Source organism: Alexandromys fortis, unplaced genomic scaffold (genome assembly GCF_014885135.2).
Source record: "Alexandromys fortis isolate MF-2015 unplaced genomic scaffold, M_Fortis_MF-2015_v1.1 scaffold_189, whole genome shotgun sequence".
NCBI classification, from domain to species: Eukaryota; Metazoa; Chordata; class Mammalia; order Rodentia; family Cricetidae; genus Alexandromys; species Alexandromys fortis.
The window spans coordinates 1573695-1596476 of NW_026068081.1; the positions used below are offsets into that span (position 1 = coordinate 1573695).

Below are 22782 nucleotides of genomic sequence, written 5' to 3' on the forward strand. Positions count from 1 at the left end.
AGAGAGAGAGAGAGAGAGAGAGAGAGAGAGAGAGAGAGAGAGAGAGAGAGAGATTTGTGAAAGTTACAAAGGAATTCTTCAATTTCTGAAAAGAGGCTGGGTGTGGTGGTTCACACCTTTAATCCCAGCACTAGGGAGACAGAGGCAGGCAGATCTTTGTGAATTCAAGGCCAGTCTGGTCTATAGAGTGAGTTCAAAGACAGCCAGAGCTACTTCGTGAGACCTTGTCTCAAAAAATGTGACCTAAGTGATCTCCCCCTGACTGCCCCATGACCCAGAGCTAAAAAACTCAGTACCTTGAACTTACTAGCCAATCAGTCAACCGCTGAGCTAAATATCAAACTTATTTACTTTTTAAAGATTTATTTTATTTTTACTTATGTGGGTGCATGTGTATGCACATGTATGGGTACCCACAGAGGCCAGGAGAAGGTATTGGATCCCATGGGACTGGAGTTACAGGCAGTCGGGAGCTGCCTAACAAGGGTACTGGAAATTGAACTGAGGTCCTCTGAAAGAGCACTGTGTGTCTTAACAACTGAGTTATCGCTCCAGGCTCTTCCTCCCTTCTTCCCTCCTTCTTTCCCTCATTCTCTCACTCCCTCTCCAGTCCAACATCCTTTTTCTTTTTTTTTCTTTTTTCTTTTTATTTTTTGGTTTTTTTTGAGACAGGGTTTCTCTGTGGCTTTGGAGCCTGTCCTGGAATTAGTTCTGTAGATCAGGCTGGCCTTGAACTCACAGAGATCCGCCTGCCTCTGCCTCCCGAGTGCTGGGATTAAAGGCTTGCGCCACCACCGCCCGGCCCAATGTCCTTTTTCTTAAGACAAGGTTTCTCTATTTATTCAAATTGGTCTTGCTCTAACTCATTAGGTAGCCCAAGGTGGCCTCAAACTTGTATCAATCTTCCTGCTTCAGCTTCCTAAATGCTTGAATTATAGACATACACCCCCATATATGGATTTCAAAACTCAAGTCCAAGTGGATCAACAACCTCAACATAAATCCGTTTACATTGAACCTCATAGAAGAGAAAGTGAGAAGTAGCCTTGAACACATTGGCACGGGAGACCACTTCCTAAATATAACACCAGTAGCACAGACACTGAGAGCAACAATCAAAAAATGGGACCTCCTGAAACTGAAAAGCTTCTGTAAGGCAAAAGACACAGTAAATAAGACAAAATGACAGCCTAAAGAATGGGAAAAGATCTTCATCACCCCCACATCTGACAGAGGGCTGATCTCCAAAATACATAAAGAACTCAAGAAACTAGACATCAAAACACAAAATAATCCAATTAACAAATGGGGTACAGATTTAAACAGAATTCTCAACAGAAGAATCTCAAATGGCCAAAAGACATTTAAAGAATTGCTCAACATCTTATCTATCAGGGATATGGAAACCAAATTGATTCTGAGATACCATCTTACACCTGTCAGAATGGAAGATCAAAAATACTGAGGACAGCTTATAATGGAGAGGATGCGGAATAGAGGAACACTCCTCCACTGCTGGTGGGAGTACAAACTTGTGCAACCACTTTGGAAATCAGTATGCCAGTTTCTCAGAAAATTGGGAACCAATCTACCACAAGACCCAGTGATACCACTCTTGAGCATATACCCGAAGGATGCTCAATCATACCACAAGGACACCTGCTCATGTTTATAGCAGGTTTATTATAGCATAATAATGTTTATAGCAACATTATTCATAATAGCCGGAACCAGGAAACAACCTAGATGCCCCTCAGCCAAAGAACGGATAAAGAAAATGCTCTAATTTAACTATTAAGAATTAACTAATTTCCGTGTTAATCTTTGCTTCTTCCAATATACACGGTAAACCACTAGATACCTGTCGAACTGGTAAGAATTGGTAATTGTTTCAGTTAATATGTAACTTAAAAGTTCCAAAAGTGGTGCTGGAAAAGAGAGACGGGATTATGATGGCTAACCATGATTACTGAACTGTGATAAGTGGCGGCTATCTGAGGCATGGGTGTGCTTATTTTGTGTATTCCTATGTAACTTCATTCAGTTTCAGAGTAGTTTTCTGCTTTTACCAAATTTTTTGGCGGTGAAATTATGCATATGCAAATGTGGAATTCCCCCCCACGCTCTATTTTTAATGTATTTATCATGATAGAACAAACGTAATCTAACAAATTCCCTCTTGAGATAATTCCAGTTTGTTTTCTTCCAGAGTCCTGAACAAAAGAGTGCATGGCTACATAGTATTCTATAATAAAATAACACATTTGAATTGCAGGCTGCTTCTGTTATGTCCTTACATTTCTAGACTTTCTACTTCTGTTCTTGTTAGCTTAAGGACTGAAAACTCATTTTAATGTTAACATAAAGTATCACTTAAAAGGTACATCGAAAGGCTGGAAAAAGATATAAAGATTCCAAAGCCAAACAGGAATGAGTGTTTTAATATTTAGTATCTCAGCTAGAACACAACTGACCTTTACAAACAGATAATTTAGGGTTGAGGATTAGAAAATGTTATCTTGCCCCTGACAAGGTCTGAACAATATCAGAATGTGTTTTTCATGGATTCTGATATTGCGAAACCCATAAGAAAAAGTCTCGCGCAAGTAGCAATATCAAATCTTTTTGTGTCTGTATTGAATCGCCAATACTGTGATCCTCTATGCAATTTTTTCCTGAGTTATCACTGTAGTGCAGGCTTCACGAAAGGCTACATGGCTTTCAAGGTGCTTGGATCACTGATGTTCTGAGTGACTACTCCCAGGGTCCTCACAAAACTAGCTCGAGGGAGCCTGACAGTTTGGTTTATTCTTGTGAAGAGAAGAGAGGAAACACTCCACAATAAGCTGTTCCATATGGTAGTCGCGACTTCTTCTCTATATAGAGGAGGTTAGCCAAGCACAAAGACTTCCCTTAAACCTACTTTAGCCTTCGAGCAGTGTAGTTCTTCCAGTCACTGGAAATGAGCCAAGTGGGGAAAAGATTTTATCATAGTTTCCATCTATGCAGAAGATTTTGTGAGCTTATGATTTCCGTGGAATGAATTCGAACAACAATTTAATTCAAGGGTACTTTCAGTTATGGGGTGACAGACAGAATACTGTTGTATAGACAAGAGTTCAACAAAATTTTCTGTAGAGACTCCGATAGTAAATAGTTCACACCTTGCAAGTCATACAATCAACATTTCAACCACTAAACTCTTCCAGGCAAACAGTCAACACATAGCATAAAAAGCCCTATCTATATACCAATTAGATGCTATTTTCAAAACCAGCACTGACCAGTTTGTTGACCCATACTTAGGAAAACAATAGTTTCTCCCTTTTCTTCTGTTTGTTTTTATTTGTTTTATAGAACCTCAGGGCTGTCCATGAAAGGGTCAGGGAAAGCCAATAAAACAGAGACCTGAACTACCTCTGCTACAAACAAAATATTTAAAAATTATATATGGATATTCTTGTGAAATTAGATTTTTTTTCCAGACAGGGTTTCTCTGTGTAACATTCCTGGCTGTCCTGGAACTTGCTCTGTAGACCAGGCTGGCCTCAAACTCACAGAGATCTTTCTGCCTCCTGAGTGCTGTGCTTAAAGGCGTGCACCACCACCACCCGGCTATAGAGAAAACATTTAAAACCACTGCTTTGAACTAAAAGTAATGCTTTAACTCAAAAAACAGATATTTGGGCAAAATAAACACATCTTTAACATTTCCAAAAATGATGAATGTCAGGATATGTTTTATTGCTCCCAACAATGAACTTTTCCACGAAGTTATAAAAGCATTTAAATAGACAACTATAATAACTCTAAGAGCACTGGCTTATCATTCCTACCCCCCATTCTGACCTTTTCTCAATGGAGAAGTTAATGTTTAACTTACCTTGAAGACTCCAAGAGACTTGGCATGGAATATTCAAATAAAACTTCAAACTAGGACTCCGATACGAGACTGTGAGCTTGTGGGAGACAGGAACTAAGTTGCCTTCTTCACATTCAAATAGTCTTTAGCACTTTAGAGTACTGCATGACATTAAAGAGTACATGTTCACTGAATTGCTATATATTCCCACACAGCAACATAGCATTCAAATATTTTCCTTTAATATACGAACAGATGATGCCTCTATAATAAACCAAAATATTTTAAGAAACATATAGGTTCAGTAGAAAGAAATTAGGAAGAAAATAAATGTATATGGTTATATACTTTCATACAACATACATTTGATAAATATAAACTATCCTTTTCCATAATCTGAAAGGAAAAGGGCTATCCTCTATGGTGAATGACAACAACAACAAAAAAACATCATTTGGGATGAATTTTTGGCTCTTTGAGGCAGAGTCTTAGGTCGCTCAGGATGGCCTCAAACTCATTATATAGCTTAAGATGACTTTGAAATACTGATCTTCCTTCCTCCACCTCTCAAATGCTAGTATTGTTGACATTCACCAATGCACCTATTGTCATTGACTCATTTTAACTGATAAATATTTGCTCATATTTGGAGAGTACAAAGTGACATGTTGATCAGTGTAAACACTTTAGAAAGATTCAATAAAGCTGCATCATCTCAACAGCTTATTTAATAGTAAGGTTCATAAGTCTATTCTTCAACACATTTAAAACACATAAAAATCTAATAGTAATTTTTGATAAAAGTTATATTTTCACAAGAACCCACAATTCCCTTTGGAAATCTATAAAGCTCTTGAAATCCAGATATTTTCATGTTAATTTAAAAGGCTGGATTTTAAGTCTCCATTTTAATTAAATATATATATACCGAGTGATCTGCACTAAAATGATTTATGAGCAACATAAACTGGTCTCAGTAGGTTGCGTATATACATATATATATTTATTATACATATGACAATAATAATTAGAGGAGACCCATTGTTTTGGAGGGGTACTGACAAGGGAAGGGTTAAAGCGAGGAGGGGGTAAAATGATCTAAATACAGTACACAATTTTTGTTTTAAGGAACTTATTTGACAATCAAATTATCTATCTCAATTTATTTGGCAGTAGTTATCTGAACTGAATGAGGCTATACACTATTTTTTGTTTACTCATATACACTATCATATGTTCTGCTGCAAAATATTAACATATTTGATTATGTTGTGTTTTTCCTATATCCTTTGGGATGTTACACAATCTAGAGTTTATAGCATTTAAATTTATAGAAATTGGTGGTGGTGCATGTCTTTAATTCCAGCATTCAGAAAGCAGAGGCAGGTGGATCTCCAAGTTTGTGGCTAGCCTGGTCTACAGAGTGAGTTCCGTGACAGCCAAGGCTACACAGAGAAACTGTGTCTTGAAAAAATACAAAAATAAATTATAGAACTTCCCCAGAGCACACTAGACCTTGCGTGGGGTTGGATGCTTCACAATGCTTTTAGAACCCTATTTCCAATCTCTCTGAGGCTCTGTCCCTGGTTCCAGTCCAAGCTTTTATGCTGCCATCTTGATTAACGGTTGAGGCAGCACAAACAACTCCCAGAGCCTATCATGACGTCAGTGGAAGAAATAAATGTGCCTCATGAAAACACTGAAAGTCAATATTATCACTTTAATGGGCAATGAATGACCCTTTGTTTTAGAAAGAACATCTCAGTCTTTTAAAAAGTATCTTTCTGTTTCAGTCTCTGGACATTGGGCAACTGAAAATCGGCTCAGAATTAAGTTACTGTCTTATCCTTGCAATGACATCGTCTTTTCTCATAACCGTGTGTGTGCATACATACACACATATCACACACACACACACATATATTATTTGACTGACACACATCTTGGGCAGTATAGAATGTCTCTCACATTGTGGGCGGCGACGTCGGATAAGTGTTGAGAAGAAGTAATTAGAGGCTTTATTCTAGTCCGGCTCCAGCAATAAACGCACCATTAATTCCTCTTCGGAAATGGGACACTCCACAGCTATCTCATTTTTATGGACTTTACCCTTTGGCCATCTGGATCATTTGTAGATCTCAACTAGAGACCTCATAGTAAGCAAATAAGACATCTCTGTTCCTATAAACTAGAGACGGCGTGAGGCTGCCAAAATCCTACTTATGGTGGGGTATTTCAGACTGTCTAGGAGGACAAAGTAAAGTACAAACCCAAATGCCCACAACCGTTCTCTCACGAAAAATGGAAGAGACTCATAATCATCCCTCTTTTCCGAACTGCACTTCGTAGAATTAGTGAGTAAAACGCTAAGCCACAGCCCACCTAACTCGGGCGTGCCTCAGACTTTTGGCACCAGGCTGCTCCTGCGCAGGTCCTAGACTCCACCCCTCCGAAGAGTAGCCACCTCCCTCCCTCTACTTCCGGCCTCTACCAAAGGCCCCTAATGCGCTTGCGCCGTCTTGACAGGCTTCTCCCGCATTAGTAATCAGAACATTGCCTCTCTGGGACCGCCCTCCCCCCCGCCCCCCGCCACCTCTCCGCCCCGCCCACGCTTTACCGGCCCGACCCGAAATCTCGCGAGGGTAGGTGCGCGTCGGTATTTTGCGGGCTAGTAGCTTTCCCAGCAGCTGTAATTGCCGCTGCGGGAGAAATTGGAGCTGTTGTCGCCGGCACGCCCGCTGCCTCTCTCCCGGACTGAGAAGAGCCACAGCCTCTTCTCTAGCGCTCTTCATACACCTAGCGCCCTGGACGCCGGCAACAGTCCCAGACCCACTGCAGCCACCTCAGGCATTCGCTTTGCAGGTCATCACCCTTAGCCCGGCAACTGAGGGTGGTCCCCTGTCCCTAACCGACTTCTCACTCCACGTCATCTGTGCCCTCCTCAGCGGCGCCCGGGACCCACCTCTCCACACACTAACTGACGAGGAGGAGACGCTGAGAATCACCCTTCCTCCAGGCGGAGCCGGCCCCCTCACCCGCGGGTGTGTCCTATAAATGGCGTCGGAAAGCGACACCGAAGAATTCTATGATGCCCCTGAAGATGTGCACCTGGGGGGCGGCTATCCTGTAGGGTAAGTACCCGAAGCCCGGGCCCAGTCTCGGACATCCCGGTCTCTTCTTTTTCCCGTGCCTCCCTTCACTCCTCTCCCCAACCCCGCTGTGTCCGTCACCGCCGTTCCTCTTAGTCTCACTTGGACACCTCAGAACCCAAACCTGGGACTCCTTAGGGCAGGGTGAGTTGGAAGAGGGACAGGGAATCCTGCTCCACCCTTTTCCCTAGTGAACAGCGCGGGGACTCCTTCGGAACCCCTTTCTTGTCTTCACTGGCCATTGAGTGGATGGCATTTGTGCCTGAGAGGCAACGATTTCTATTTGCGGTGTTCAAAGCGTACCTTTCTAACATCTGCTTTGGCCCTGGGGTACCAAAAGGAGCGGTAGCGGCAGAAACTGAACTTCCCCGACTCTCTCTCTCTCTCTTTTTTAACCTCTAGTTTATCTATTCGTTTCCGAAGGGGCTGTAACGCTGCTCTAGTTGCCACTCACCTTTTCTTTTGCATAAAAAAGAAGCGGGGAGTAAGCAGGTATTTATTTAAGGAAGTCCTGCAGCCGACGCGTTCGGCATCAACAGTGTTTTATTGAAATAGCACTTTACTGTGCGTGCGCCAGAGGAAACTGTAGACGAGGTCCTTCCCATCGGAGAGCGTGATGTGGTCTGAGCCGGCAGCCGGGCACAAATGTACACAGCCCAGTGCCGAGGCACAAACAAGTGCTGACTAATCTGGTCCTGGGAAGGACAACTCCGCTTTGGACCCTTTCTCTAATTTTGCAAGATGTTTTACTGGTGATTAATCCGGGTAGCTCCGAGTAGGAAGTTCACCATGGAAAGCTTCTCTGACCAGGATTTGGAACTTTTTACTCCTCCACTGTTAGAGTTAAAGTAGCGTTTGACATGCTCTCCCAAACTCTTCTCTTGACATGCCTGCAACTAGAAGCAGTGAAATAGAGTCTCAGACTATAAGATCGTGAAAATTGGTAAAAATGTGTCAGATTCTTGGAGTTGAACTCTCTTTACGCCATGGAAGAAATACTTTGGCTAGAAATAAAGTTATCTGTACATTTTAGAAGTCCCTTTAAAAGCCTGCTATGTATTATATACAATACATACCCCAAAAGTTACAGCAAGGCAATCAGAAAGAAATGGATGTTGGTAGATTACTAATGTGTGTTTCCAGGAAGCTGTCTGTCACTTTTGTGAGAGTTTAGAATGATAACGATCTGCCATGAGATAACGCTGAATCTCCTTGAAGTTCAGTATCTGATTCAAATTCATAACTGGGTCGAACAGGGCAGAAAATGCATTTAGATTTTCAAACATAATGGGTTCTCCTGAAATAAAGTCTGTGTGTGCTTTTCTCTTCAAAGTAATGAACTGTCAGTAACTGTCAGGTCAGGCTAAATGAAAGAATAATCACTTAGTAAGCATTTATGCATTTTTGTTTTTCTTTTTATGTGGGGGAATAATCAGTTTTGACTGTGTTAGCAATTTAGAGCCTTGTGGATATTGCTCTTCCTCACTGAATAAAAGAAGTTTAGTCTGGAAAGGACAGTTATTTCAGAACCTCTGTAAACTGTTAAGTTCAGTACCTGACACAGAAAATGTTCAAAAGTAAATTCTTCTCTTCTTTTCTTGACATTAGACTGTTAGCATTATCCAGTGCTTACTTTGGGGGAAGGATACAAACTTAGGCTGTTTCTCTTATCTGAATCCAGTGAGTCATTATGATAGAATTGATAGTCACTTCTTCCCCCTGGGATCATATGGCCTCTCAGGAACTTTATACTTCGATTGTAGGTGAAAAGTTTGTTTCTTTTTCAAGTCCTTTGGGACCCAGCTTCCTAAATTTAACTCTAGCTCACCCCCAAACTGAGCATGTTGAGAGCTTCATGGAAAAATGACAAGATTTGTTTGGGTTATTACATGTCCTTTTTTTTTTTTCTGCTGTATTAGTGGGAGAATTGGAAAAAGAATAGATTTATCTGGAAAATTGGACCTGAGAACAGTTAGCAATATAGAGAGGGCAGAAAGGGGGTGGCTTTGTGGATATTTTCCTCTATCCTGTGGCACACTTGTAAGGTACTGTGATCAGACAGAGCTTGGCAGCTAACAGCTTTAAAAACTCAGTGAGAAATCTTGATTTCTGAAAACAGGTGGCATCACGAGCTAGTCAATCCTAAGAAATGTCTTCTGTTCCTTGACATGAACTGAAGTGGCACACCATACAAGCTCTAAGAGGCTAATTGAGTAAATTTGGCCACTTAAAGAAATGCTTCTTGATGTTTGTATGTTTGGGAACACACAGCATTTCATCAAATTGCACTAAACTGAGTTGACACTTGAGAGACATCTAATAATTTGTTAATCAGAAGAATCCAAATACACAGTCTGTTCCCTAATACTGATTTATTTCTTAAATTTCTTACCTATTTGTTAATCTATATCTTGAAAAAAATTAATAAGCAGCCCAGTTTGAGTCCACTACAGTTATGTTTCAGCAGTGGCAGATCTGCTCTTACCCATTTTATAATGTGTACCCCATTTGTAATGGTTTCTGTGATTAGTACTTTCTCCATTTTTACATTTGAGATCTTAGAGGACTTAAATACATTGTTCTAGGAGAAACAACTTGCAAGCAACAGAGCTGGCCTTTGAAACCATCTCATCCAACACTAGCCCAGTGTTTTTTCTGATGCATCATAGCTGTTCTGCACCGTGTAAAGAAGGGATCGTCCCTCAATTGATACAAGAGGAAAATGCTTTGTTACCAACCTTCTAAATTGAATTGATAAATCTATTTAAAGCCATCAGCCCCAACTTTTCAGTTCTTTTTGCTGCAAATTCCCACCTTCTCTTTCAAGAATCTATATTTTTGTTTATTATGTAGGACTTTTGTAATGTCGTAGTATGTTATACCTAGAAATGGCAGTTGTTTTAACTCTTACAAAATGTTAGGAAAACTAAAGCCCAGAGAAAGAAAGTGGTTTACCCATGATGCCACAGTGAATTAATAACAGAACTTCATCCCAGATCAGTTTCATAATGTGACATTCTTTCTGTTCTGCTGCTTAATACAGCAGGAAAGGCAGGGGGAACTGTGGTATAGTAGAAAAGAGCCCAACACTGTGAACCATCTTATTTCCTCAACTTTAAGTTGAAATTACATTTTAAGAACTCTTTGAAATTGAAATGTCCGTCATTGTATTGAAATTTAGTACTGTGTGCTTTTACTGATAAACTTATTCTCTTGGCGAAATCTGTATATCTGTATGTATTGTGTGTATGTATATCACACACATACACGTTGTTGAGTTGCTTTTTGTTGTATTGGCGATTGAATCTAGGGTCTGATACATGCTAGATATACTCTATCACTCATTTGTATTACCAGACTATTTTGTTTTGTTTTATTTGTATTTTAATGTATATCCTGCCAAGTTGACCAGGCAGGCCTTGAGCATTCTGTCCTGCTTCAGCTTCCCGAATAACTAGATTTACTGGCCAGTAAGTCCAGTAGGCCTGGCTTACATATTTTTATAATGTTTTATTTAAACAAACATTGATGACTTTGATATATGGTTCTAAATCCATAAATTTGAAATTATTTACTGCATAAATTATATATGAGATGGATGCATCTTAAACAACTGTAAATTATACCTATATATTCTAAAGGCTACAATGGAGAACATTATAAAAATAAATGTAATATTTTCAACATTATTTTTTAGTGATAGTCAAACTCCTAGACTTCATAGGTCTCAAAGTCTTAGAGGGATAGGCCGGGTGGTGGTGGTGCATGCCTTTAATCCCAGCACTCGGGAGGCAGAGGCAGGCGGATCTCTGTGAGTTTGAGGCCAGCCTGGCCAATAAGAACTAGTTACAGGACAGGCTCCAAAACTACAGAGAAACTCTGTCTTGAAAAATCAAAAAAAAAAAAAGGCTAGAATCATTCATTTTAAGAATAGGAATTAATTAGACATAATTTGGCTCAGACTTCACATTTAACTGAAAGTGAAACCTAGACGTAAAGAAGGAAGTGACACATCGTAGTTCAAACTAAAATCCAGGCCTTTTGATGATGCCACGTTTGCTTGGAGAGAGTAAGAGCAGGTAGTTATGCTAAGATTTTTGGCACATACCCTATTAAGTCAGGCCACTAAGGTGATCTACTTCTATTTAACATGATTTTTTAGGCTTTCTTTTTCAAAAGACATCGTTCTAGGATTCTAATTATGGCTCACTAATTTCCTTCAAGTCAGAATGAAAACCAATGATTGAATAGCTTATCTATGAACAGCGGTAATGTAGCTTTGTTTCATTTCTAGTGGTTTTGTTAATGTTACCTGCAATTTACCATGTTTAGGTTGGAGTAGTGGTAAATTACGAACTGAATCGTGGGAACAGAGGCTCAGGTGTGTGGAAGAATTGTTAGGAATAGTTGAGCACAATAACCCACTCACGTCTGCAATCCCAGCACTCAGGAGGCTGAGTAGCAGGAGGATCATGTCAAGGTTGAGACCAGCATGGTCTGCATAGTGAATGCCAGGACTGCGTATCAAGACCCTATCTAAAATAATAATAATAAAAGTAAACAAAAAGGGCAAGAGAGATGGCTGTTCTGTAAGAACACTTGGCTATGCAAACAGGAAGCTCTGCATTTGAGTACCAAGTCCCGCATGGCTGTACCTGCCATAACCCTAGTATTGGGGGCCGAAGCAGGTGGATCCTAGGAGCTTGTTGGCTGGCCAGCCTAACCGAAATTGTGACCTTAGGGTTCAGTGAGAGACCCCATGTCAAAAAAGTTAGAGAGCAGTAGAGGAAAATACCTGCTGGGCTTTGTATGTACACAAACCCATACACATATGCTCATATACCATACATATACACATGGAGATAAACCCAACAGAATGATTAGATCTGAAAACACCCCAAACTGGATGGCTTCCTATGTTGAAAACTCAGTTTTCTTATTTCACTTTGGCACCAGAGGCATTTCACCCTGAACTGAAAATTCACATTTGCTTTTGTTTGGTGGTGGTAGTGGTGTGTGTATGTGTTGGCAGTGTTATTATATAGCCTTGTTTGGCCTCAAACCCTTGATCCTCCTGTCTCAGCATTCCCTGGAACTGCAGGAATTGCAGGACTGTTCCACTACACCTACCTCAGCACACATTTTTTTACAAAATATTAGTGTGTTATAAGTTTAGGAAAAAATCTTGTAAATGGCTCTTTGAGCTAGGCATAATAACGTGCTTCTAATCTGAGCACTTGAGAGATAGAGGCATTGAGGATCAGGAGTTCATATTCATTTTCAGTTGTATGATGAGTTACAGGCCAACCTTGGCTACACAAGAGCCTTTCCTTTTTTTTTTTTTTAGTTTTTTTTTTTCTAGACAGCATTTCTCTGTAGCTTTTTGGTTCCTGTCCTGGAACTAGCCTGGCCTTGAACTCACAGAGATCCGCCTGCCTCTGCCTCCCAAGTGCTGGGATTAAAGGCGTGAGCCACCGCCACCCGGCTCACAAGAGCCTTTCTTAGAACAGTAACAAAAATGGCTAGCTGTTCCTGAGTTGGCATTCAGTCACAGATGTACTGATTACTGTTTGCTCTGTAGATTTATCGGTGCAGTTTTAACATACCTATGTAACATATTGAAGTGGGGAACATCCTTCTACATATTAATTAGTAAATTTAGGTTCTAAATTTAGTGACCTCCAACTGTCAATTGGTGACTCATGGAGGTAGGACAGTTGGTAGCAATATGGCAGTTTGGAGACTCAATTTGAATCTGTACAAATTCATGTAAGTTGAAAACTTTATTATCTTGTGATTACTTATTTCATTAAATAAGACATAGAGCATGATTTCCTAAGAACGTTAAAAATAAGACATGGTGTATACTTGTAATATTAGTGCTTGAGGAAATGGAGACAGGAGAATCATGAGTTCAAGATCAGTTTAGGCTATATACCAAGACCCTGTTTCAAAAAGCCAAAACTAAAACAAAGTAATATACAAGAAGTTATAGGATAAGTTCACTGATGGTCTTTTTCCTTAATTTGCATTTTTTTTAATCTTTTGTTGTTGTTGTTGTTGTTGTTGTTTTGTTTTGAGATAAGGTCTCACTATGCAGCCGTCACTGTTCTGAAACTCACCATGCAGACCAGGCTAACTTGAACACAGAAATGCTCTTGCCTCTGCCTCCTCAGAACTGAGATTAATGTTGCATACCAGCAAGTCCAGCCCCATTGGTAGTGTTTAAAAGAATCCATGTCCATGTGTGTGAAAACAAGCATGCTCTTGTGGGTTCATGTGCTTATGGAGGCTAGTGGTTAATGGCAGGTGTCTTCCTCAGTCACCCTTTACAGAGTTGCTCACTGGAGCTCTGTTATTAGGCAAGACTAGTTGTTCCCAAAGTGCCAGTCAGTTATCTTGTTCCCCTACTGCTAGGATTATAGTTGCATATCACCATACCTGTCTTTTTAATGATTTATTTTATGTGTATAGATATTTTTCCTGCTTATATGAGTATGTACTGCATGTGTGTCTGGTGTCAGACACACAGAAAAAGGTATCAGATCCTCTGAAACTGGAATTTCCAATGGTTGTAAGCTGCCATGTCAGTGATGGGAACCAAAAGCAGGTCCTCTTCAAATACACTTAACCACCAAGCCATCTCTTCAGCTTCCGTGCCTGTCTTACAAGGGTTCTGGGGATCTGAACTCGGGTCTTTATGCTTGCATGGCAAGTACTTTATGGACTGAGTCCTCTCCTCAGCCCCTCATTGGTAATCTTACAGGGCAGAAAATTTTTGATTTGGGATATGTACCTGGCACAAAAGTCAATATATTTTATTCAGTTCATTGTTGTAACTTTTTTTGGTATTTTGAGACAGGGTTTCTCTGTAGTTTTGGAGCCTGTCCTAGGACTAACTCTTGTAGACTAGGCTGGCCTCGAACTCACAGAGATCCGCCTGCCTCTTCCTCTGCCTCCCAAAAGCTGGGATTAAAGGTGTGCACCACCACCACCCAGCTTCCTTGTTATAACTTTGATAAAATCTGATAAATTTACAATCGAGGAAGTGTTTGTTCCCTCCTCATATTTCTGCTGCAATTTTAGTAGCTACTTTGTGGGAGTATAGTGGAGGTAATATTAGAAGGACTAGTAGTTTGAGATCATGGAAATTGTGGTGCTGGAGATGGAAGAGGTGAATGTCACCCTAAGCACCCTAAGGGATCAGATTATGAGCTACCTCCTGTGGCCTAGTAACTGAGATGTGATATATAATTCTCAAGGTCATTTTTGTCATAGGGATACACATATGCAGTGCAAATTAAGTACCCTTTCTGTTAAAGATTAATACATAGGTTAAGCATTGTTTAAAATAATAAAATTTGTGCCCATTTTATGGTGCCATACTGATATTTTACTTGAATTGATAACTTGTTTCTTTATTCTATTCACAAATATCTAATTTATTTTCCATGATCTTCTTTCACCAGTTTTTCCCCCTCCTGATTTGAGATTTTTTTTTTCAGCTAAACAGCTAAATCCTTAATTGGTTGCTTTCTTGCTTGATCTTCAAAGTGAAATTCTGTCTATTCTCTTATTTCCAATTGAACCTTCTTTATATTAGTCTGATCCCATGATTCAATATTGAAGGAAAAGCAACTAAAACATAATATAGACTTCATATCTTATAGCAACCTCAGTGTTTTCCCCCCTAGTCAGTATACAAATTTATCTCAGTTACTATAGCAACCAGTCTATCAGTTATTCTAGCTGTTTTGCCTTTTCTCAGATACTGGGACTTGCCATGTAATTAGGCTGTGCAAATGTGCTTCAGGTCTCAGCGTTTTATTACTAGCTGCAGCTGTCTAACAGTTTACAGTTTGCCATTCCATCAGGGTTAGTTGCTCCCCAGTTCGCTAAACTCTTTGTCTCCAAACATGCAAACAGTTTAAGCATATAGGATTAATAACAGCAAAAAAACCATATTCCTTGTATTAGTTTTTGTTTCATTGTTAGCTATTGTATTGAAGACTAAATGCATTGCATAACTACTGTCCATCCTTATCCTGTTGTAGTATCAGTGAGAGTGGATTCCAAGCCCAAAGGTGACCATTCAGAAAATATATTTGCCAGTAGGGTTTGGAATATATTAACATCACTAAATAGCTGAAGCCCCTTGAGTAAAAGCACCTTGGCTCACCAAGTAAATAATCTGGCTTTAAAAAAATGGTTTTCATAGGCTATAGGAAGGATGGTTAGCCTTCAGATTAATTTATTCTAATTTGAGAAAATATTATCTTTCTTTTGCCACCTTTGAATAAGCAAAAAAGGAAACAACTTGATAATTGTATGGCTCTTTAAATTTTTCCCATTCATTTAATAAATTTTGTCTTCTGTAAATGTCACAATTTATGTAACTAAAATAGCTTTAAAATACTTGTTTACCATGCTGAAATATAAGGAACATTTAGAAAATTCAAGTTGTTTCTGTTAATGTATGGTTCTCGTACTAGTTGTTAATACTGCAAGGTGTAGTAAAATTATTTGAATATGTACAGCTGTTCTCTAGGCCTGGATGAATTCTAGGTGGTTACTCTGTCCACGACTATACCAATATAGGTGTCATCTGTATACATAATGACATAATCCACTTCTTTTAAGATTAAAGGAATTTTTTGTTTGTTTGTTTGTTTGTTTTTGAGACAGGGTTTCTCTGTAGCTTTGAAGCCTATCCTGGAACTCACTCGTAGACCAGGCTTGAACTCACAGAGATCTGTCTGCCTCCGCCTCCCTGAGCAAGTGCTGGGATTAAAGGCGTGCACTACCACCACCTGGCAAAATTTTGCTTGTTAAAAACTGATGTGAGCTGGGCGTAGTGGCGCAGGCCTTTAATCCCAGCCCTTGCTCAGGGTGGCAGAGGCAGGCGGATCTCTGTGAGTTCAAGGCCAGCCTGGTCTACAGAGTGAGTTCTATGACAACCAGGGCTGTTACACAAAGAAACCGAAAAACTAAAACAAACAAACAAAATCAAAACCTGATAAGTAAAAAAAATACATATGTCTGTGGCTTAATATATTTTCATATATGTATATATTTTGTAGTGTTTCTCTTCATTTATTAATTTCTTTATAGTGAAAAATCCATTTCTTGCTTCCAACTAACACAGTACCCGTTTATCAGTCTTGACACATTCTTGCCTTCTTGTTTCTCTAACATCTGGTAACCATGATTCTATTCCATCTATAAGATTTTCTTACATGGATCCTACATGAATGAGCTAATGAAATACTTGTCTTTTGTATCTGGCTTATTTAACTTAACAAAATGACATCCATTTCTACCAAAGCTGTCATAAATGACACAGTTTACTAATTTGTTAGAACTGAGTAGTATTCTGTTGTGTATATGTACCATGTTTCTTTATCCACTCAAGCTAATAGACCCTTGACTATTGTGAATAGTAAACTTGGGAGTGCAGACACATTTTTTTTGGTGAATTTATTTCTTTTGCTTTGGCTATATAAACAATAAGACTACACCACTTGATCATATAATAGTTCTGTTTTTAACTTTTAAGGAGATACATGCTATTTTCCAGTGATAGCTGTACTAATTTGCATTCCCGTCAGTTACATGTGAGGATTCCCGTCTCTCCACAACCATACCAGCATTTGTTATCATTTATCATTTTTGTAATTAGCCATTTTTATTAGAGTGAGGTGATACCTTCTTGTTCTTAATTGCATTTCCATGACAATTAGTGCTATACAGTATATTTTCATTTACCAGTTGGTCATTGTATCTATTCTTTTGAGAATTTTCTATTTAGGTCTAATGTCCCTTCTTTAATTACTTAGAATTTTATTTTGCTGTTATTTTTATTTGAGTTCTTTTTAGATTCTAACCATTAAGATATTGTCAGATGTTAGTTTTCATTTTTCCTATTCTATAAATTGTCTATTGTCTCCTTTGCTGTGCCGAAGCCTTTTAGTTTAATAAAATGCATTTTTCTACTGTGCTTTTGGATTTCTACCTAGAAAACTTACTGTTTGTGCTTCTGTACCTTAAAATATTTTTTTTATCCTGTGTTCTAGTAATGGCAGTTTCTAGTTTTATGTTTCAATCTTTATCCCGTTTTCAGTTGAGTTTTGTAATTGAGAAGAGATGTGGTCTAATTTCATTGTTCTGTATTCAAATATGTGATTTCTCCAACTCTTGTTTTTTTTCCAATTTGTGTTCTTATCATTTTTGTCAGTGATAGTTGGGAGTACATTCTAACTTTCCAAGTTAGAAGATGGTTGTAGTACAACTTGTTAGTTTATTCTTTTGGTTGTGAGATTACTAAATACTCCTGATTTCTTTTAAATCATGATTTGTGTGGTTTCTTTTAAATACTTATATATGCAAAACTGTTCTTGAATTCTGATAATGTTGCCTAAGAAAACTTTAGCTTCACAAATAGACTTAGGCACAGAAAAATTTACTTTTTGCTAAGGAACCCCCTGATCCTTACATTTGTAAAAGAAAGGGGAATTACTTTTTTAAATCCTAGGGTTAAAGAATAATATTTTTAAAAATTTCTTGTTTTTTTTTTCCCCATGGCTCCCTGGCTAGCCTTGAACTCACTACATATCCCAAAGACAATCCTGAACACCTGACCTTCCTACCTTCACCTCCTAAGTGCTGGGTACATCATTCTTGGCTTTATTTTTGAGGGGTTTTGACAGTGAATAATATTTTCCCCCATTTGTTAAGCTCTTCTAGTACAAGACTCATTGAAACCTAAATATTCTTCTAAACCACAGATTAAACTTTCAGAGAACCAATAGATGTCCTATGTTCAAATACACATTGTTCAAAGCAGGCATTTTAGTCATTAAGTAGGTTAAAGGAGAGGATTAGTTGATTCCTTCTTGAATTGCTAAGAGTAGTTGCAGATGAGCTTAGTTTCATAATCTTCCTTTAAGTTGATCCCTGAAAGTTTTTAATAAAATTATGGGACTGAGGCCATCACCTTTTTGTTTGTCAACAGTACTGTGAACATTCTGGGCACCCTTTTAAAAGTCTCATTTGAAAGATATGCTTATCTACCCTCGTCAAACTAAAATGGTAGTTAGTATCCACACCTCCTTTCCAACTTTCTCCTAATTAGATTAGCCAATATCATTACTGTTTTAAAATTTACTGATATACCTCCTTGTCCCTTACAACTGAAAAAGGGTAGTAATGGCTGAAATGTAAAGGGTAGGGGACTTTGGGAAGAAGCAAGGGAAAACTTGGTTAAATTGGATATAATTTATACACTGGTAAATGGGATTGGTTGATGTCTCTGCTGGGAGTTAGTTATTGGGTTAGTGAAACAGGTGAGCCGAATGATTTAGATATCTGTATAAAGGTCAGTACCTTGATGAATAAGAGCAAATAGATTTGTTAATATTTTATAGTTGGTATTTGGTCTTTATCAGATTGGCTTGAGGAGTTAAATTTGCCTGAGATTAGTCATTTTCTTGTTTTTTTCCTTCATGTGAATTTTTCTGTCTCCATTATGTCCCAGTCATAGCTCTTGGGACTGTTGACTTTTATTTTAACCTTTGCTTTATTTATTTATTTATTTATTTATTTATTTATTTATTTATCTATCTATCTATCTATCTATCTATTTATTGTTTATTTATTTAGCATGGTTGATATGTAGAAGAATGTTTAAGTGGGACTAGAATTGGGTTGTAAGCATGTTCTCTAATGTTCTACTTCTCTTCTTTTACTTTGAATTTCCTAGCTCTGTTAAATTCCACCCTTTCGAGCCCACATCCACACATTAGTTTTCATAAAAGGAACCAGGTAAGGGAGAGGGCTGAGACGAGGACAGTGGTTTGCGTTTATGGAATCTTTGTAACCTGAAGATATCTTCTCAGTAAATACTAAATGATTACAGTGGAGTCTTAGATGTTGACGGTTATCCTGCACTTATCAGTTCCTTGTTATTTATCTTGTCTTTCCATGTGAATGTGTTCAAAATAAGAAAGAAATGATAGATAATTCTACATGTTGTTACATACAAAGAATGATAAATGGCACAGTGTGTTGGCTCTTCACTTTCAGAGGTCTTTTATGTACATAGTCACTTCTGACCATCTTGTGATTATGTGAGATGGGACAGTTTTTGTGAGGCGAGTAGGACAAGTATTGACAGATGAGTATGCTAAAGGGCTTGCTGCATAGTCACCAAGGGCTGGACCTTCACTATTAGATTTCATTAGATGGAAACTGAGTAATAGAGAATTTAAGTCTAAGTTCAGGCTGGCAGGATGGCTCAGCTGCCAAGGCTGACACATGAATTTGATCCCTGGATCCCCACAGTAGAAGGAGAAAACCAACTCTTGCAAGTTGTTTTCTGACCTCCAAGTGTGTACTGTGACATGTGAACACACACACACACACACAAACACACACACACACACACACAGTGAGAAATGTAAAACAATGAGAATTCTAGGCTTCTCTGTACTTTTTCTGAAAAATGAGCATTTTGCATGTGATTTGTTAGAATAACAAAGATAATCCTACCATTTGTATCTGTATAGTGTTAAAAACAAGATAAATAGCATTTTAATTTTCTTCTTATGCATTAATCAAATTAATTATTGGCCAAGAGCCAAGTCCAAAAGTGACTTTGTTATTGAAAACTAATCACAGACCTTGCTCACTACCTTTCAAAGAATCTATTCTTTGTTCCCAGAGGAGAGCTCATCAGAGTCTGAGCCACTGACTTGAGTTGCCAGTGCCTCATCAAAGTCCCTCTACATAGTTTTTTCTGTAATTGTTGTATAGTTGTCAGTTGTTTAGTCAGGCACGCACAGTACTGTGTTGTGATTTTTTTGTAACTCTGATTCATTTTTTTGGCCACAAGCACTAACTGGAAACAGTAAGTTTTTCTCCTTTTCCCTTCAGATGTGTTTTCTAACAGTCACACTGAATATATGTGGTAGTCTTTAACATTTTTCTCCTAATCAGCCCTCAGTTGGCTGTTAACTAAATGGAAAAATTCATTTCTGACTTATACCTAGAAAAGGTACATGAACAAAAATTATTAAATAAACAAATAAGATTGAATAGTCTTCTTTATAATGACTAATAAAGGACCTATGGAATATTTTATGTAAGTGTGGGTAATTTAAGCATTTTCTAGAATATTGATTGTTGATTATATTTCATAAAAGAATATAGGCATAGAAATTTAAACATATAGAACAGAAATTGAATTCATAAAAATATAATTGAATTCTTACTGAAATACAGTTTCTTACTGAAATACAGTTAGTCATATGAGAGAGAACATACATAATGAAAATCTATCAGCCACACCATGATCTTAATTCACTGGTTAATTTACAACTTCCTTTCCTTGTCAAGCCCTTTATTGGCATATAACAGATTTTATAACAGATTTTCTTTAATTAAATAAACCAAAGGACTAGGTTTGATGATGCCTGTCCTATAATTTCAACTATTTAGAGAGCAGGGGAATTGCAAGTTCGAGGCCTGTTAAAACTAGAGAGAGATCAAAGCCACTCTAGAAAGCTTTGTGATACCTGGTCTTAAACATAAAAAGCAAGAAGAAGGTATTTGCCTAGCATGTGAAAGACTCTAGGTTCAACCCTCAGTAACAATAGGGGGAAAAAAAGATTTGGATTGAAATTTGTTTCTCTACTCATCTTTGGTAATGACTAATGGACTCAGGAAGAATCAACAGTCTGGAAAATAAGATCGCTATCAATAGTTTTTTAAACATATATTTATTCTGTGGGAGGGGGTGTCAGTGTGGGCATGCCCCATGGCACAGGTGCACAGGTCAGAGGACAGCTTCTGGAAGCCAGTTCTCACTCCTCAGTCTCAGGTCATCCAGCTTGGCAGCAAGAACCTTTTCCCAATGAGCCATCTCACGGATCCCTAGAATAGTTTTTAAAAATAGGAGCTTGTGACAGGTGCGGTGCTTTAGAGTCCTACTTTTTACTTAGAAGTTACTGGGACTTAGCAAGGCTAGAACCCCACTGAATGCTTTGTATGGTATAAAATCATATTAACATATTAACTTAATTAAGCATCTGAAATATTGCTTGTTTGCTTACTTCTTAAAAAGAACCTGGTGTGCTTATATTAGGTCTTGATTTCTCTAGGCAGGTGTACACTTAGTCACTCTCTATCTCAGATATATTAGAAATTACTTTAAACCATTAGTAGATCTCATTTTTATTCTAACCTACTTTGAAAATCTGACATTGTGATAATACCACATTACCCTAATGTTTGTTGAGTAGTTGCAAATTTATACAAGAATATAGTTTGTTTTGTGTTGTTAATAAATATATTAATACATTTTTCTTTTAGAGGTATAGCATAGAACTGTACTATATAAATATTTGTTGGATTTTCAGGCTGTTTTACACAAAATATAGTTTTTTAAAGATCTACTTTAAGCTTATAGTTTACCTTATAGTGAACAAATGTAGTTTTCACAGTTCCCTTTGATTTCATTAAAATCACCACAAAACCACCTTTCAAAAAATTTAGACATTGTGTCAAATTGCCTCACCATCTATTTCCATTAATATCATTGATAAAATTCTATTAGTTATTTTTATATATGCCCTGGCTCAAGAATTATATAGTATTTAAAACTTTAAATAAACAGAGAGATTGTATAATTAAATTATACTATCAAAATAAAATAAAAAGTTTAAATTGCCAAATAATAGTAAAACTAGTAAATTAAACCTTTAGGATTCAGTTAATACTTATTATTTGATTATTTTAGCTATATTATCAGATTTTTGTTATTTTGTATTCAGGGAAATCTCAGTAATAATTATTTCCTACTTCTGAGTTAAGCCATGACATTTCTGGGCCCAAGGAGATGGCTTAATGGGTAACTGTGCAAACATGAGGACCTGAGTTTGAATCCCCAGCAGCCACATAAAAAGCCAGACATGACTATGCATGCCTATAATTCCAGCATTGAAGGACAGAGAGATGGGTGGGTGTAGAGAAATTACTGGTCACCTAGCCTAGTTGAAATAGTAAGCTTCTGGTTCAGTGAGAGTTCCTGTCTGAAGACAATAAGGAGGAAAGTGATAAAGGAAGACACCGGATGTTCTGCTCTGGCCTCTGCCCACTCAAATCCACGTACTACTGCAATACACATCATTCCACACACATGCTAAAAATGACTTCTTTTAGGAAAGTAAGAGTGGATTATGATTGTATAGCACCTATTTTAGCCTGTCATTCCCAGATTTTATAGGTTTTGTTGATGTCCCTTTTAATACTAGCAAAGTTAAAATAAGACTATGAGACCATATGGGTATGGTCATGGTTTGCATTTCAAAGACAAAGCAAGTCATTTTTTCTTAGATGCCATTTCTTTAGTTTTTGTACTATTACTAAGTTGGAGGTGCTTTTTGAATTCCCAATTTCTATGAAAGACTTTCTCATTAGCATAGAATCAAGTAACATGTTCTACAAGAATATAACTAAGAATGATTATTGTTTATTTCAATGCCTATATACAATATTATAAATGAAAAATTTAAAACTTCACTTAGACAAAGAGGAAAGCAAGAAAGTATCTTGTTCTATAAATCTGAATGTTTTTAAATTGTTTTTTTGCTTTTGTCAAGATATTTTATTATAGAAACAGAAAAATTAACTGATGATTTTTTTGTATATTACAAAAAAATTACTTTATTTTTTTATTAAAAAATTTCCACCTCCTCTCATTTCCCTCCCCCCACT

The 22782-nt window shown here is 37.9% G+C and overlaps 1 protein-coding gene and 1 long non-coding RNA gene across 7 annotated transcripts in view; one reads left to right on the forward strand and one right to left on the reverse strand.

The window, feature by feature from the left end:
- LOC126488458 (uncharacterized) overlaps nt 1-5903 on the reverse strand; it is a 197382-nt gene extending 191479 nt beyond the window's left edge. Inside the window, exons 1-2 of the long non-coding RNA XR_007588690.1 lie at nt 5831-5903; nt 3884-4023 (exon numbers count right to left, since the gene is read on the reverse strand). This is a non-coding gene — a long non-coding RNA (uncharacterized lncRNA). The remainder of the gene's footprint in view (nt 1-3883; nt 4024-5830) is intronic.
- Nucleotides 5904-6506: 603 nt separating this feature from the next.
- Nucleotides 6507-22782, forward strand: part of Wdr44 (WD repeat domain 44) — a 99509-nt gene continuing 83233 nt past the window's right edge. For 2 of the 6 annotated variants that reach the window (XM_050121910.1, XM_050121912.1), the window contains exon 1: nt 6509-6993. In XM_050121910.1, the coding sequence (XP_049977867.1) occupies nt 6917-6993 (77 nt within the window). In that variant the 5' untranslated portion in view covers nt 6509-6916. Of the gene's footprint in view, nt 6994-22782 lie in introns of all 6 variants that reach the window. The other 4 variants (XM_050121914.1, XM_050121915.1, XM_050121911.1 and 1 more) reach the window with 3 other exon arrangements.